This window comes from Phoenix dactylifera, chromosome 13, assembly GCF_051530095.1.
Source record: "Phoenix dactylifera cultivar Ajwa chromosome 13, Ajwa_hap1_PhDact_Kaust_v1.1, whole genome shotgun sequence".
In the NCBI taxonomy this organism is placed as follows: domain Eukaryota; kingdom Viridiplantae; phylum Streptophyta; class Magnoliopsida; order Arecales; family Arecaceae; genus Phoenix; species Phoenix dactylifera.
The window spans coordinates 24,142,927-24,160,856 of NC_143202.1; the positions used below are offsets into that span (position 1 = coordinate 24,142,927).

General features: G+C 37.8%; 2 protein-coding genes across 5 annotated transcripts in view; both read left to right on the top strand.

Moving 5' to 3' along the window:
- On the top strand, window positions 1–13,411 carry LOC103724336 (FRIGIDA-like protein 3). Of its 2 annotated transcripts, none has more exons than XM_008815562.5 (4): window positions 1–194; window positions 3,905–4,955; window positions 7,971–8,140; window positions 12,740–13,411. In XM_008815562.5, exons 2-4 carry the CDS (start codon window positions 3,917–3,919, stop codon window positions 13,148–13,150), a joined length of 1,620 nt encoding a protein of 539 aa, XP_008813784.3. In that variant the 5' UTR covers window positions 1–194; window positions 3,905–3,916; the 3' UTR covers window positions 13,151–13,411. The 2 variants fall into 2 exon arrangements, with proteins under 2 accessions (XP_008813784.3, XP_089783120.1); XM_089926994.1 differs by lacking the exon at window positions 1–194 and adding an exon at window positions 3,584–3,693 and having other exon boundaries at window positions 3,772–4,955.
- Window positions 13,339–17,930, top strand: part of LOC120112157 (uncharacterized) — a 17,001-nt gene continuing 12,409 nt past the window's right edge. For 2 of the 3 annotated variants that reach the window (XR_003383132.3, XM_008815564.5), the window contains exon 1: window positions 15,164–15,717. Coding sequence is in view for 2 of the 3 variants with exons in the window: in XM_008815564.5 (XP_008813786.2) it covers window positions 15,532–15,717 (186 nt within the window). In the remaining variant the exon portion in view is untranslated. Of the gene's footprint in view, window positions 13,480–15,163; window positions 15,718–17,930 lie in introns of those variants that run through there. The other variant, XM_088709999.1, reaches the window with a different exon arrangement.

Here is a 17,930-nt window from a genome sequence, read left to right on the forward strand (position 1 = left end):
GTTCCTTTCTACTGTTTCCACTATAAGGGGGAGGCGTCGGAAGTAATCGCGCCCTCTCTTTCTCTCTCTCTTCTCTCTTTCATTTCGTTTACTGTTTCCATGATGCGGTCGGGTGGCTTCCGCTCCGACTTTCCGCCACTTCTCGTGTTCCCCTGATTCCCGACGGGTGGACCGATTCCTCTTGGGTAATTCCTGTGAGTTTTACCCCCAAATCCCCTCCTTTTCACTCGTCAGTCTTCTTTGCCTCTCTGGATTCTTGATTCGATCCGGGTTTTCTTTGGTTGTTTTGGTAAATTTTAGCTGGGAGATGGATTTTAGGCATGTGGATTGATGGATTTTGGTTCTCCTTCTTCTTTTATGTTTGTGTTGTTTTGATTTGTTGATTTGGGGTTGTGGGGTTGATGGATTGATTCTTGGTGTAGGGTTTTTCTAGGTTTGGTGGGGTTACTGGTGGAACCCTCGTTGAAGGTTGTTTTGGGGGTTAGGGTTTTGGGGTTCTTGTCCTTGTGAATTGGTTTTCTGCGAGTGGGTTACAATTACCTTTGTATATTTTTTAGTTGAATGATGTGTCGAGTATTGATGCGTGGATCTGGACGCCGGTGTGTGGATCGGGACGCGGGTGTCTGCTTTCTTTTTTTTTGTCAATTTTTTTTGGGACTGGGGAGAACTTGAGGAAGGGCGATAGTATTAAGCCAGCTCTGGGTGATTACAGATTAGGTTCTATGGAGTGAGTTAAGAAATTATTTAGGTAGTTAAAAAAAAAAAAAGAAACTATTTGGCCAAACTTGGATGTGATTTGTTAATGGGACTTTTTGGAGTTGTCTTTGATTACTTAGCTTGCATGGTAGTTTAATCCATCTGCTATTTGGTAGAGAATGGCCGACGTGTAGAGATAAATAGATGGTTGTCTCATGCATATTGGGCTGTTGGCTCATGGTATTAAGACTCAAAATGGAGTTAAATGCTAAAAATGAAGGACTTCATGGTCATTTCTCAAAAAAAGTGGGGTTAAGGTGATTTTCTAGCATTGAATTATGATTGAATTTTCTGTGGGACCATGAGCAGGAGTAATAGATTTCCTATGTGGAATTTGTTCCATTATGGAAGATCGGATGGCTATTGTATTGTATTTGGTCACTGCTTTTAGATTGCACAAGCCAAAAATAGGCCTTTTGTAATCCTCATGTGCTGATCCTTCTCGCACCAAGCCCATCCAATCAATTAATCTGTGAAGGCAAAAGTCAAAACCAGCATATCTGAAATTCACCAGAATGTGATGTTAGAGCCTCCCTTGTCTGATACGACTTATGGATGCTTAGCTTGGCTACTAGAACTTGTGAAGGTTCTTTTCTGTATACTTTACGTTTACCCTAGATAAATGTGACATTCAAGCTAAACTAATGAAAATTCTAGTGTGTAGGATTTTGGCTTCACTAGTTGCTTTTGCCTGATGAGGCATGTCCTCAAGCTTTTTCTATGATTTGGAGCACAATTATTTACTTCCTAGATCCTGCATTCGAAAGCTAAAAAATACATGAATGGAGTAACAAATTTTTTTGATTAATTAATTACAAAACAGATTCTAATCACAGTCAAATGATATTATGGGTGTCATACTGCTTCTTTTTATTGATTCACTTTGTGCTCCCGATAAGTCTAAGATTTGATGTGGCCTTAATGCTTGCTTTGTTATCTGCACAACTGGACTATGTTAGCTCAATGAACTTTTTTTTTTTGGTACATGAACCTCAATGAGCGTTGTCTTGATAATTGGTACTACAATTGTTGCCTTTCAAGTTGCCTTTTCTAAGCAAATAAACAATCATGCCCAACCCTAGGGATGAGAAAGTGTAGTGAAGGAGATAAAGATGAATGACTCAAAATTCTGAATGACATCTTCTTACGTAAATTTCAACCTTGATATATGATCTCCTTCATTAGATTGATCTTCTCGTGGGTGCTTCATGACAGGCAATGGATAGCAGGGCCATGATAAGGTGAAAAACCATGTGAGCTTTATTACCCCAGAGATAAGAGTGAGATGACTCGTTTCCAAAACACAAACTCGAGTTTTGATGTTGGTGGAAAAAATGTGTCTTGTATCCACGTTAATCCTTATCACTTTCTCTGTCATGCCAGCAAATTTAGCTTCAGCCTTCTTGCTTCTTTATTGTATTTCTTGGATTGATGAAAAGTTTAATGGAATTAATAACATGCTTCCATCATCAATCTACCTGGTGGAAATGTTTTGTATGAACTTTACACGAAATGTTGTGATTTATATCATAGTGGTAAGTAGAGATAGCCTGGAGAAAAAAAAAATGAAAGAAGAGGAAAAACAAGAGAAATGGGTTGCGAAATCCAGCTCAAGAATAAAATGATTAACTTAAAATAAGCATCAAACACATGCAATGCATTTTTGAAGATTCAGTCTTATGGTGACACATGAGTTTAAAAAGATTTATTTGATGAAGGATTATAACCTTCATTTCATGAGGAGGAGAAGGGCTTATTGACAGAATAGTATGATGTGCGATGTATGGTTATTTGTGATGGATCAGATGGTTATGAAGTGGTGGTACCTGATGAGGATGTTATATTTTTCTTTATTAAAAATTCATAGTGTTTATTTGTAAATAAACTGTCTTCTTGATTCATGCGGTTCATTTGTCTCTATCACTATAGGTGTGTATTGAGAAGACATTTTTTAAGTGTATATTTATTATAAAAGGGAGTCTTCTTTTATGTATTGCTTTCAAAATTTTCACTGTGTGCATCTCAACGAAGATCACGTGAAGGTCATTTATGAGCAATTGTCTAAACACCCTGCCCAAGAAATTTGTGCCATATTATAGTACACATGTATTGTGAGCTCATTTAAAGTTGCACCACCTAATGACCCGTTGCAATGTTTTCTAATCCTTGATGGGCTCTTGACCAACTTATGACGAACCTAGGGATCTTAGAACATGCTTTGATTCAATAATGGACCCCTATCAACTTAAGGTGCCACCACATTAAACACTAAATATGATGTTTGGCTACTAATTCATGCAACAAGCAACCAATATGGTGGTTGCTTTGTGCTTTCTGAAATTCATCTGATCTTAAAGGTTACAATATGGTAAGAGCAATAACCTGGCTAATGTATAGTTTTTGCTAAACCTAATATAATACTAGGAGGCATACCAAAAAAAGCAGGAAGGTGGTCTAGTGTAAGACACTACCTAAACTGTTCCATAAGCTAAAGTAATTTGGCATGAATTATTTCTCTTGTTAACTATCTGAGTGCAGAATTTCTGTCAATCTTAGTATAAGTTAACCATGAAAAGCATTCTATGTATCTTCTTTAAAATTCTAAATTACGGAAAAAGGAAGATGAAAACAAAACTGCTGTCTGAGAAGTTACCCTTAATTGATGCTTTCATGCCTTAAAAGAATGCATAAAATATATGAGAGTGTCAGCCTACCTTAGTTGCTTTAAGCCTTCTGGTTTTGCCTGGGGCTCTCCTTGTCGTCTGAGTTACATTGAATGCTGTGCGAGTATTGGTTTAATTTCTTGCTATGCATGTATGATGACAAGGGCACTGAATCAATGTAAGCTCAACCTGCAACTCTACAAGCAGAGAATTCCATATCTGTTGACATTTATCAACCTTTCTATCAATGATATAGATATTATCTTTGTTCAAGGTATATATATTTCTTTTTTTCCTTTCTGGTGGCTGCCTGATTATTATTTGCTTCTCCAAACTAAAATTCCGTTTGTAGTTTGGTGTCTACACATGTTACAGATTCTATGTGTTATCACGAGCAACATCTTGTGATGCTGTTTTGAACAGTGTAGTTTTTAAACTAAGTGATCGAAAATTTGATATGAGCGGGCCCTCGCTGGTTTTGACAGGGATATTATGCCATGGCGGATATGCAGTCTGTTGCTACACTTATTGATTCTACAACATCTAAACTACAGCAACTGCAGCAGGCTTTTGCTGAACTTGAAAGCCGCAGTGCCATATCTTTAAATTTGAAATGGATAGAACTTGAAGAACACTTTCATGGGCTCGAGATGTCACTAAAGAAAAGATTTCATGAGTTGGAAGATCAGGAAAAGGAATATGTAACTAAGGCCACAGAGGCCCAAGAGATGTTGGAGAAGCAAGAAGCAGTGGTTGTGGCCAAGGAACTTTCTTCATTGGAGCGGCTGCAGGAGAAAAGAGATGCTGCTTTATCTGCTGTATTTGAGAAGCACAAATCTTCTCCTTCAGAGCCCAGCACTCATGGCATGGGTACTGGTGTGCCTGATATTGTTGTTGAAGAAAATTTAGATGTTAAGGTTGCCAAATCTTGCTCTGAAGATGTGAAGCCTAATGAAAATGGAAATGCAGATGCCAAGCCTCACTCTGAGTTAATCAAATTATGTGAAGAAATGGATGCTGAAGGACTCCAAAAGTTCATTTCAGACAATCGCAAGAACTTGAGTTCCATTCGCGAAGAAATCCCAATTGCGCTAAGAAGTGCAACCAACCCTTTCACTTTGGCTTTGGATTCCCTGAAAGACTTTTACTCTGGAGAGATTTTAGGATTAGACGGGAAGAAGGATGGGAACCTTTTGGGCCTACGAAGGACTTGTCTCATGCTAATGGAGTCTCTTGGACAACTACTGGCAGATTCTGTATTGGGTTCCCTATCTGATAATCAAATGTTGACATCAGAAATTAGAGAGCGAGCAAAGGCGATTGCTGCAGAGTGGAAGCCGAAGTTGGATGATCTTGACATTGATGCAAGCAGTGGGAACTCATTGGAAGCTCATGCATTTCTTCAGCTTTTGGCTACTTTTGCACTTGCTTCTGAATTTGATCAAGATGAAATATGCAAACTGATCCCAGCTGTCACCCGGCGCCGTCAAGCAGTTGATCTATGTCGTTCACTTGGATTGTCGCATAAAATGCCAGGTTGGTCATTCTTTATGTTTAGCTTTCTATATTTCTCATCTCAGCACTAGAAATTTAAGCATCATTGCTTATTTTTGAATTTGCCTCTGCCCTAGCCTACACTTGGTTATGGTAATACTGTTTGTATATGCTGTATGACAATTATGATAGATTTAGTTTGGTGAACTGCAAATATCATTTCTGGAATATTGCATGCCTGGCATTAAGATGCAATTAGTCCTAAGGCTGTCCTTGAATGAGCATGGTATTATATACCATTATTCTGACTCGGACCTGCCTTATGGTGCTTGGTAGTCTCTCACATGTTCTAGGCTAATATTATAATATAATGTGTCTATTCCCCAACTATGGTCTGATGTTACTTTTTTTTTGGGGTGATCATGAACTCTTCGCATGCAAGTCACACACCATGTGGTTATGCAAAGGTCTCTGGGATGCATAAACATGTTGTAGACAACAATCGACTGTCATGCAATTTCTGTTTGGGATAATCTATAGTGACAATTTTAACAGGGGTACATGATACAAATTACATAGAATAGTCTTTATCTTCTATAATATATTCTTACGTGTTCATTAAATTCCATTACAGTAAATAGACAAGGCCTGTATAACATCAAGACTTTGTCTGTAGAACTTTTTTTGTTTATGTTATATATGTTGTTTGTAGGCAGAATCTTTTAGATGGTGATTGACCTGGTATGACAAATGCTGGTAACAGCAGTGTAAACATCATGATTATAGGAAGTTCAAACTTTTGATGAATGAGTTAACCACCTCATATGCTTCGGGACCTTTATTACATATTTTGAAAATCTTACAGCATATGTAGAATGGTTACTTCACAAATCCAGCAGGTTGATTCAATTTGCCAAACGCCGTGTTGACTTAGCTGATTAAACCCATACAAGCACAAGATTCATTTGGGTGATTTCTGTAATGCTTTCTTGAACATTGTGACTGCAATTATGAAATGGAATTGACTGTCTTGATTTCTTTTCAAAGGTTATTGACAAGAGGAGATGCCTCTTATCTCTCATTCATTACTCTTTTCGTCTTGGAGAAATTAGTTGATGATCACTTAACAGCATCAATTCTTTATTTCTGTCCCCTTTGATAAGAAGGGGAGAGACACCCTTGTACATGCATGGTAGTGGCAGGCACTTCCTATGCTATATTTTCCTTTTTTTTGAAAAATAGTTCAGAGATAAATTAGTTCTCCATCATACCTTGCCTTTTGCATCCTTATGTAGAATCTTTCCAAGGTTTGGGTAAATGCTTGTGCTTTGCTATCAATTGCATGAAATTCGACTGATGAACCAAACAAGTTTTTCTTAATGCCACTAATCTTCTTGGTTTTTATGTAGAGCATCCTTCTTGCATTGTTTCCTTGACCTAGAATTTACAATCAATTTGTGAAGTGTTAATCTGAAAGCAAAAGTTCTAGAAAGTACACAGGCTTTTATAGACTATGTTATGATTTAGCTACCCAACATGATATAGTTGGGGTAAGTCTTGTAAATTAAGGTTTTCTAGACCAATTAAGACATGAAGAAGTTTTAAGGTCTCAGCCAATGGTGCATAAGAGGAAGGGATGATAAAGAAGGTGGCCTTTTCTTTCCAAGAGAATTCAGAGGAGCCATCAATGTGGGGTGGGGTCCCCTTCTTTGGGCTATGGAGAAAGGAGGGAAGGACGAGAATCATGCATTGCTATTCTCCTTTTCAATTGGTTTATTACTAGGAAAACTTGTGAAGGAGGGGGACAGGTCAGTGCCTCCCCTATTACTTTTTTTTTTTTTTTTTGCCCCGTTAGAATGATTTAACAATGTAGATCTTGGTAAAAGGAATGATAAAGGTTTAGAAAGCAAGCTTCATAGCCTTCTCAGCTCAAGTTTGATATCCAACATCAAAGAGATGCTCTAAGGTCCTTTCTTTCAGGTTCTGGCTTATGCTTTCCCCTCCCATTTGTTGCAGTTTGTTTGTTATTTAAAAATATATTTTCTTCCTGTAGGGTGAAAAAATGAAACAAATCTGTATTAGAATGACTCAGCCATGAAGCCTAAGGTGTTGTATCCAAAACAGATTTTAGTCATCAGTCCAGTAGGCATATCCCCGCTTGCCCTGTTTTTTGTTCCATCTAGGTTTGGGGTCAAGATCACCATATAGAGGAATCGTTCTACTTGATCTGAGTCTTACAGCATCTGAGAGAACAACAATGTGAACCTTTCTCTCTTGTCTTTTTTCTTTTTTACCTGAGTTTCCTTTTCATCTTCTTGTTGATATTTAACAAATTAGAGTTTTTTAGTTTTGGATTGGGTTTGCCAAGGTTACTATTGCTATTATTATTAATTGTAGTTATCGCTGCTAATTGCTATTCTTTAGTGTGTTGTTTATTGGTGTCCCATTTTTTATTTTGTTGTTGTTTATGGTTGTATGTGTCAGTTAACTTGTAAATTATAAAATAATTGAATGTCTTGAATGTGCACAGTTTGCTGCAGGATAATGTTATAAAGTGTCGCAATAGTTTTTTCTGCACTTCTAAACATTCATCTTTTCCCTCTCAAGCTTGACTGTCCTTAACGTCAATATAATGAACTGCCAAAACTTGTATCAGTTAGCATTTTCCAGTGCAATTGTAAAGGTTGAATCGAAAAAACTCTTGCATCATAAATAGAGCTTCTCTACTTTGGTTTTTGTGTTCATGACTGTTTTGAAGGAGACAACTTGATGATGACATTCAGCCTGCCCAGTGGTCTGACTATGTTGTACCACTGTACAATAGCTGCGAAGCCATCTAGGAACCTATCTTTTCCCTGTTTTAGAGAGTTTAACGTTGTTTCCTTTTCTCACACACTAGTTTCCTTGTCTATTTGTTAAAATTCATACAAGCTTATGATTTATGAATACAGATATATACTAGATTGAGCTTACAATATACTTTTTGTTGATACTTGTAGTATTTTTCCTCCTATACTGTTTTTATTTCTTTTCTGACGAATTTTATCTATTCCTTAGGTGTGATCGAAGTGCTTTTGAATAGTGGAAGGCAAATTGAGGCTGTTAATCTTGCATATGCATTTGAGTTAACAGAGCAATATGCACCTGTGCCATTACTGAAAGCATTTTTGAAGGAAGCAAGGAAAGTGTCACAAATTAAAGCTGGAAACACATCTCCTAGTGCACAGGTGGGCTTCTTATTTGCTGACTTGTTACAGTATTTTATATTGATTTAACCTAACGACTATTGAATTTTATAACTCATGCAAGTTCTGGAAAGAGGTCTTGCAAGTTTTGAAAATGTAGATGGAGCTGGAAATAGTTTTCTGACGCCAACTGATAAATAAAGAATAATAACTCAATTTTGTTTTGTTGATCTGATTCTGATTACTTTCTAAAATGCATTTCATCATTTGTCTAGTCTTTCGTCAAATAAATAACAAAGCCTTATTCGTAAATGTGGTCATTATAAAACTTGAGAGGCTGGAGGTACATGAACAACTTGGTCCACGAATTCTGAAGCATTAGGTGTTCCTTAGTTTACAATGTTGATACTATGTATTCTCGGCATCTTCACCAACTTGATGGATCTCTTGTTTTGTTTTGATGTCAATTACCTGGCCTATAGTGCAACCTATTGAGTTATTTCATGGTAGATGCTGTATCCCTATAGTTCGATAGAGCTTGTTGCCTATGGTTGTACTTTTTTCATATATGTGAAGAGTCACAGTATCTTGGAATTTGTTATCTATATAACATGTGCATGCCCCCATGTCCTTAGATATGCACAAATATATGTATATAATGAATAGTTTGTTGGATTAGTTGCTTTGTAATTTCATAGAATTCAAAAATCTTTGGCAAATGTTATAATATACTTGAAAACTTCTAGATACAGGTTCCGGAAGTTGATATGTAACCATGATGACATCATGGTTCACTGTTCTGAAGTGTCATGAAGTGTCCATGTATAGACATGGCAAAAATTCTAGATTTTGAAGCGTACAGGTAACAGTGGAAGTTGACTGAATCAATGAATCCAAATGCTAGGACAAAACTTTCTGTTTATTAAATTGTCACAGTATCCAATGGTGGATAGATATTCGGAGAATAATGAATGAGGAGGTAGGAAAGTCAAGCTAGGAGTAAGGGCCAGTAGAATTTACCTGAGAAAGGTAAGGCTGAGTTGAGGTGCACCAGAGTCACCACACTTATCTGTCAATGTTTCAGTTCTGGACTGTGGCAGTAGCACTTAGGTAATCATTGATCATTCTTGGAAGCTACAGATTTTACTTGGGACCAGATACACCATTTGTTAAAATATAAAATATTGGCATTATCCATATGCTCAATACTTAATCAGTTGATGCGTGGTACCAAAAGGAAGTGTTGTGTGCCTTCTTTGGAGTTTGTGTTATTTGGACTTATCTAGGAATCTAAATTGGAAACTAGTTCAGATGCGCTTATTTCTATATGGAAGCACTATTATTGGGGTGAGTCTTGACAGAGGATGGCCTTATTTTAAGTGCTGAGTTTCTTGTTTAACATGCTTGAGTGTGACATAGCCAGTCAGCAAATAACTTTATGTGAAAGAAGGCATCAGTTTTTGCTTTTTGAGGGCATATTCTGTTGCATACAAAATATGCACCATGAAAATATGTGCCATGAAGATCTCAAAGTATCAACAGGGTTGCAAGTGTTCATTGATTCTCCAAAAATAATATCTTCGCATGTCTACTCATGCTAAGAGAGGGAAAGGTAGATGACAACCGTTTTTCGACTTTGGGTAACCTTGCAACCTTATGAAGGCTTGCAATGCATGTAGTTATGTGCCCTTAGGGAACAATTAGAAATGCATCAAGTGATTTTAGAGCTTGTCTGATTGTAAAAACTGCAACTTGGTCACTTTTCTTTGATGTTTTTTGTAAGTAGCAACTCTTTGAGCATTAAGATACTTCATGATTCTAGCATGACTTCATTTTGTTGCATCTGGATGTCATTGTCCTTTAGCGATACTCAGGGCATGTTTGAGTTTTTTTGAAAATTGTTCTTTTGTGACTTTAAAGCAAAAAGCACATCACGGAAAAAAATATGTTTGGCAATATCATCTAAAAAGTGCTTCTACATGAAGAAAAAGTCAATAATGCACTTTTAGGAGAAGCTATGAAGCCCAACTTCTAGCTTCTTCTCCTTATTCTCCAGAGCAGAAGCAATGCCAAACACACCATTGGAAATTTTGAGCAAAATCACTATGGCTTATATTTTAATATATTAACATTTTATGCAATTAAATTAATGAGATTAATTATTTATATATATTAAATATCTTTGTTTGTCTACTATTATGTTAGTTACCATTCTGTTAAGATTAATCATTATATTCTTAATGTACATAAATTTTAAAATGTAATAATTTTGTGCTTTTTTTATCTTAAATATGTTCCTCTTGAATCCTTCCATGTACATGCATATAAATTGGGGTTTCATATCATTGATGTTGAAAGATATAAATTCTGGTCTTTTGGAGTTAACGTAATTTGAAGTTTATGAGAACAGGCAGTAAGGGGGAAAAAGGATTACAGAAGTCTTTATGTTATGGTCCTTGAAAATTCTTGCAGCAACTTAGCAAGTATACAATAGTAATGAGACACAAGGTTGGAGAGTTGTAACCTTCGGTCTTAGAAGTGATGTTTGGTGTGACAGTTTGGTTAAGATGTCTGTTAAAACCTATTTCTTATGAAAGGTTTAAAGGGACACTGAGTACTGGATGCTTAAGAAGAGATATCTAGTGCCCAAAACTCTTGAGAGATTGGAATCCATTATCTTCACCTACCCCCTCCTTCCTTCATGGCTAGGGATCTTCCTAGATATAACCTTGGCAATGGTTTGAGGATTGGCACCACCCTCATCCTCTTCAATTCATATTCTATACAGTTTTAGTTAGTGTGTGTCCAGAGATGACTTCAAAAGAATTTTAGGATACTGGTGTTTGAAAGAATTTCATATTCCGTAACTTCTCAGTAGATTTGGGGTTGAGTAATGTTACACACTGTAAAAGTTGACATGGGGTTGGATGATGCAACACATGGGAGTGTTGGTCCAAGAAGGAACTGTCAGCAATTTGAAAATATTAGGTCGTATACTCCCTTAGGCTGTTTACCAGTTGTTGACTTTTTGCTAGTCCTGTATCCTTTCCTCAAGGGTTCCCCTTTGTGTTTGTGTTTGAAGCCCTATCGAGGAATTAATGGAAGGTGGTCATTGTTGCTATTAAGGAATTAATTGAAGGTGGCGATTGTTACTCTAAGCTTCTATGCTCATCCAGCCACTTTGACCAAGGCCTTTATTTATACACAAACCTCTCTTTATGTTCTTCTTATGGGTGTCCCATGGAATTTCTGTTTATACTTTAGAGGTACTTCCAACTTTAACCCCCCACCCTTAACAAGTTTTGATTCGGCTTTATCTATACTGAATTCTTTTATGTGATGGATTTAAGCTAATGATGACATTTTGTTTGAGCAATTTTTTAGTAATTGATGCTAATTCCCTCCTTGACTTCACTTTTATCTCCCTTGAAGTTGCTTCCTATACTCTGGTCTATGTGGTATTCTGTAGATTGCATTAAATATTTATCCTTTTCCCACATCAGCCACAAAAGACATTTACCATGGGCCTATTCTATCCTTGTACATAAATTGACGCTTGTTTCATGATTTTGATGGTTTTTTTTAAAACCAACTTTCCATTTAAGGTCAACCATTGGTTATTCCCAATAGAGATCTGTTGGTCAATAAGGACATTCAAAATTAATATATGTCTCCACTAGATCTTTAGTAAAGGCTAGCTAGTGGTGTATCTTCCTCCCCCCCCCCCCTCTTCCATTCAGTTGTGTAAATTAGAGAATAGAGTGAAATCTTTACTGATCTATTCTTTTATGAAATTTTGTCCTGTTCTATGAATGAAAAGATTATAAGATGAGTAAATAGTGGAAGTTCACAGTCATCTCAACACTTGGAATAAAAAGATGCTGAGGGTGGTAGCAGATCGAGGCCTTCAACTCTTTGTAATGAGTGTGCGGGAAGCTTACAAATTCAAACTTTTGTGAGTAATATGCAGAGTATTGCACGTGGCAATCAAAAGTAGATGGTCTGGTCTTTGCTTATAGATGTTTCCTGACTAGCTTTTAGGAGGCAGCCAGAAGACGTTTGCTGATTCAACATGGTTATGACGGTGTTTGGTTGATCTACAGCCAATCTGATTCACACCAGGATCCCTTGACCAGCTTTAGACTGTCAAAATACATGACCTGAAGGTTGGGACTTTTGATTAACAGATCTCTATTCATAATGCAAACTTCCAAGTATGGCTTGATGATCCCCTCTTTAAATGATCACTCCACTTTAATGGAAACACCCACTGGGACTCCTTTTCAAATAGTTTCTTACACAAAAAAGATGTGCACAAGAAAAGTGGTGAAATATTTTTAAACTTGTATAGTTGTGGGGAAAAAAACCTAAAATTATCTTGATACAATCACAACCATTAATAATGCTCTCTATCCTTGTTGTTGTTGTTGTCACGTGCATAGGTTGTGCCGAGTACTAGTAGAATAAAAAAACCAATGATGTTGGTTTTCTGTGAACACTGTTTTCCTTTTCTCCCTGAAAAGTGGTTGGCCAGACCAGGATTATAAGATAATCAAGCTCCAATCACCTTGTGTAGTAGGAATACTGTGTCACGCATTTACTGGTACTTCCAAGCTGAACTGACCATTTTTCACACTCCAGAATGAAACAAATGAACGTGAGCTGTCTGCCCTTAAAGCTATCATCAAGTGCATTGAGGAGCACAAGCTTGAGCACCAATACCCAATCGATCCACTTCAGAAAAGAATCCTCCAGCTAGAGAAGGCCAAGGCTGACAAGAGGAGAGCTGCTGAAGCTGCAAAGCCACAGTCCAAGAGGCCCCGCGCCAATGGCACTACTTATGCTCCTCGTGTCACCAGCATTCCTGACAAAAGCTTCTACCGTGCACCCCTCGAGAGATACCCATATCCATATGACAGGCAGTATGTGTACCCAGCAGAAACCCATCCTCCTACGCTGATGGGTTCGGCTCCCTATACCATATCTCCAACTCATACCACATACTATGGAAATGGCTACCAGGTCCAGTACCAAGCCACCTATTTACACTAATGGAGCAGGCGTAGGTGTTCATGGTTTTACCTAACTACTACTAGCTTTTAACCCATCGGGTGCTCCAATGTATGGATTAACTGAAGTCTAAGTAGCTCGAAGGTAGTCTGTTCCTTGTATTGTAAGTGCCTGTCCATCGTGAGTTGTGAAAAGCCTATATTCTCATCCTTTTGACTGATAGCCTGCTTCTGATGTTTTAGTTGTGACTCTATTTTATGGTCTTTTGCCCGGTGGTTCCAAGATTATGCGGTTTGTTTCTCACTGAATTGTTTGCTTGATGCATGCTGTTCAAAAGACTAACCCGATTTCAGCTGAACCGGGCGCACAAGGTACATGCTGACCTTTGTATTTAATGGTTCTCATGAAATTCTTTGGGTGCACTAGAATGATTTGTGGACAAATTTCCGGTATCTTGATTACGATGTGGCATTCAATTAAGCTAATGTGGAAGGGCTAGAAGTTGTCATCGATTGTATATCACGTACTGGGAATTAAAGAGCTCAATAGTTTTGCTTGGATCGGGACCTGCCTTTCCTGCTGTATCGACAGATTTTCCATGAAGTTTTCATAGGAATGTCCTTGGTCTTCAATGCCTCGCCTCGGATGGATGTGCCCAACCGGTGGATAAGCAACTTTGCCTCTCTAGCTTCCTTTCCCTCTGGTGCGCCTGTACAAGGCTCACCTCTCAGTTTTTTCTTAGGATGCAGCTGCTGGGGATTAACCCCATTTTCCTTAGCAAAGAAGAAAAAAGAAAAAAGAATAAAAGAAAGAAATATTGGTTGGATTCTTCTGGTTTACAATGCCTCCAATTTCAGATCAAGGCATCCATGTCCGAAGGATTTCTTGGCATTTGTGGAGCTTGATGCACGGCGCAAGTTTATTCAATGACTAAAGGGGGCTAGGGATAAGAAGATAAGCTTGATCTGACAACGCAGCTAAACATCTCTTTGTTATCTTTGTCTTCGATTAGGGACAGTTGCCCAATTATTTAAGGATATCAGTGATGACTGATCAGATTATTCTACGATCTCATTTTGGTTAGTCTGGTTAGTCTAGTTTGTAGCTGAGAAACCTTTGCAAATTCTGAAGAATTAGGCGACCGGGAGTACAGTGAATCCAGGAAGAAACATGGGAAGTAGAGCAAAGATGGCTCGAAATTGTGGAATTCGGCAGGGTTTCAGGTCCCTTAGTTCCTGTTTATTTCATCTCCAGGACTTTTGGTAAACAGGATAAAAAATACACTCGCTTCAATTCCATTTGTCGTTGCATAATCCAAAAACTCATCTTCTGATGAGGTTTGAATTTAAAAATTGTACTTAATATTGTAAATAGCCATGGAATTAGGTGATGGTCTTATTTCGTAAAGTGTGGGGTTTAAATTTTAATTCCGGCCTGATTCAAACTATATTAGCAATAATCCGACCTTACATATTATCCAGATGCTCTTGGTCAAGCGTACCCTGATTGCTTACCTAAAGAAAGCACATCATTTTGAGTAAATTATCTAATACTAATTATTGGTTGCCCAATTAAGCATGAAAGCTTAGCTATGATTCAACCCGCTTGCTCATGATGCAGAGCCATTTAGCAACAGCCGGTTGATAAAAGTCTACAAAATCCATCCATGGAAGCTTTTTTTTTTTTTAATAATATTATTATTAAAGCTAGCCTAGTATCAAAAATAGACTTACAAAGTAGAAATTTAAATTGAATCAGTCGATCCGACAGACCGTTCGGGCTCAAAACTGCTCGTCGGGACTTTGTTCATATAGAAAATTAGCTTCTCCTGAATATCTTTTCCCTGGAGAGTCGACTCTTAAATGAGACATCTTAAGTTTGCATAACTAAAAATAGAAGCTTGGTGGACTCATTAAATGACAAAATCAAGCTTTAACATACTTTGTCAAACTCGACTTGAGCTTGATTCCATCTTTCTTATATACAAAGCTGCCCTACTGCTTGGCTTGGCTTGGCTCTCTACATAGGGGCGATCTAATTGTCGATGCAAGCCCTGTACCCAAATTAAGTTTCAATGCAAGCCCACAACTCACGTGCCAGCTTGAAAGGTGGGGAAAAGGCGAACATCTTTCTACCTTTCTTGCCCACTTTTGAGTCCCAAAAATCCTTGATAAAATTTCAAAGATTTATAACAGACAAGATAGCAAAGCCAAAGCAGAAATACTCTCCTTCTGACAAGCAGACAAAACTAGGAGCATCCATGACGGACGGGAGGAGGGCTTGTTAACCAGTCATTTCTCTTTTCCTCAAATTCCTCTCCTCATTCTCTCTCTATTATTTTTCTTTTTTGTTTGCTTTCTTCCAGAAAGGAAAAGAGAGCGGCCCAGCGGAGATTGGAAATAATAAAAGTCAGGGGAGAAGGAATGGCTTCTTCTCCTCCCCTGGTTCTTCTCCTGCGGCCCCCAAACGCGGCGCTCTCTCTTTGCCTCCGCCCTTGCTTCAGCCCTCAAAACCCTAGCTTTCCCTGCTCCTCTCTCGATGCTTCTTCCTTCCGTAGGGGATGGGTTGGAGCCAAGAGACCTCGCGACACCATCGGTTCGAGAGGCACGGTAACGCTCTCTTCTTGCCCGATGTTTCTCTATCTAAAGGAGGATTTTTTAGCTCTGTTTTAGCCAAATTTATTAACCCCCTTCCTCTCCCCCCCTCTTTGAAGTTTAGGAAGTGTGTTAGGCGTTGATGGTTTTCTACTAGGGTTTTGCATTGTTCTCTCTGTTCTGAGCTATCTCGTGAATTTTGGTGCAATTTTTGGGTGTTGGATTTCTTGCTTGCGGTGGTCTGTTTAGGGATTTGGATTCATGTTGGTAAAGAAAAAGTTCGTGTCTTGGAGATCATACGACAACTCCGATAGGTGATAAAGAGTCGAAATAGGAGATGTTGGATGAGGCTTTTGTTGAGGGGAGTGGAGATATAATGTTCTAGCCGGGCTTACCTATGCATGCAAATGCCTAAAAGACTTTGGCACTTGAAGGATTGATTATTATTATTATTATTATTATTTTGTGTTTTTATGGCTATGGTTTTTCATTCTTCTCGCTAGTCTGAGCTGTCTCGTGAATTTTATGCAATATCTGGAAGTTGGATTTCTTGCATATGATAGGGACTTGGTTTCATTCTGGTAAGAAAACAATTTGCATCTTGGGGATCATTTGATTATTTCTGTGCAGATAGGTCATACAAAGTTGAAATAGAAGATATTGGATAAAATTTCTGGAGGGGAGCGGCAATACAATGTTCTAGCAGGCTTTACCTGTGCATACAAATGCTCATAAGATTTCAGCACTTGAAGATAAACTTCTAATATGAAATGTCATATTCAATTATTGGAAAAAACGAATGCATATTTAGTTTCTTGCGTTGGGTGTTCTATCAATCTGATACAGCTTCAGTGTTGTTTCATGAATGGTAGATGAAAGTGTACTTATAGTCATTGGAAAAGTAAATTTAGTAAAGGTGATATGCTAATCTGAACATGAAATTTGTAGTTCGGTGAAGCTCTCTTTTTGATCATACTAGTGTTGGGCACATGCAATGCACTGGAAAGTTAGAACTCCCTGATCATGGATTCTTCCAAGAATTGTATGTGTTTTATTTGAAAAAAGCATTTGATGAATAATTATGAAGTGATAAATATACTTCTTCTTTTAGTTGATATACTTCTCTACTTTTCCTTTCTTAATTATTGATTGGAGATAAAAAAGAATATAGCTGGCGATCTCTCCTCGCACTGAGAGAAAGAAAAATGAAGTCTGAACATACCAGAGAAGTGTTCTTGCATTGTATCTCGGAAGAGAGAGAATATGGAGGGAGGTGGTGTTAGGAGACGAGTCTAGTTGTCTTTCCATCTTTCTTTTCCAGAGTAGTAGAGGTCCTGTCTTGCTTCTGTCTTTCTTGGGATTATATTTAAAGTAATATCTCTTGGGTCTCTTTGAAAGCAATGCCGGATTGATTCTTTGAGAGGGGATTTAAAATTAAAAAAATACATGCTGCCATGTTTTTCCAGCCACAAGGGCTCTCCCATTAATATATAGTAAGGTGTGATTGGTTCTATTAGTTTTCCTTGTCATATTGGAAGTACAGTATGTGGAATTTCAAATTTGGCACTCGATATTCATATTTAATAGGTCATACCATCATAGTTTAGTTTCTTCATTATTCTTCCAATGTTGTTAAAGGCGCATCTAACGCGTGGTGCACTCCTATGCACAATCTTTGTGCCTGATGCATCAAAATGGGCGCCTTATGTGCCCCTCCCTGAGGCACTAAGATGTAGAAAAAGGAATACCTTCTTGATTGTTTATGTGTTGTGCATATGTATGTCACCATGGTTGGCTACAAGTCTGTTGGTTGTGTGTTGTTTATTATGATGATTGTCTCTGTTTTTTAAGTTTGTTGTGCATGTGTGTGTATGTGTTTTTTGGGGTGTCTGGAATCATCTAGGTTCTTGTCAAACATATTTAACAATATAAATTCATTATATATGTATGTATGTATATGCATGTATATATATGTGTGAATGCTTGTATGTATATGTAAATACATATATGTGTGCACACATATATACACATGCGTGCATACATATGCACACACATATGTACACTATATGCACACACATGTATGCATACATATGCACACACATCTGTACATTATATGCATACATATGTACATTATATGTACACACACACATCGCCTTACTTCGCTAAGACGTGCACCTTGCTTTGTGCCTTGCGCTTAGGCTTTAAGATACTTTGGTGCGTTGTGCCTT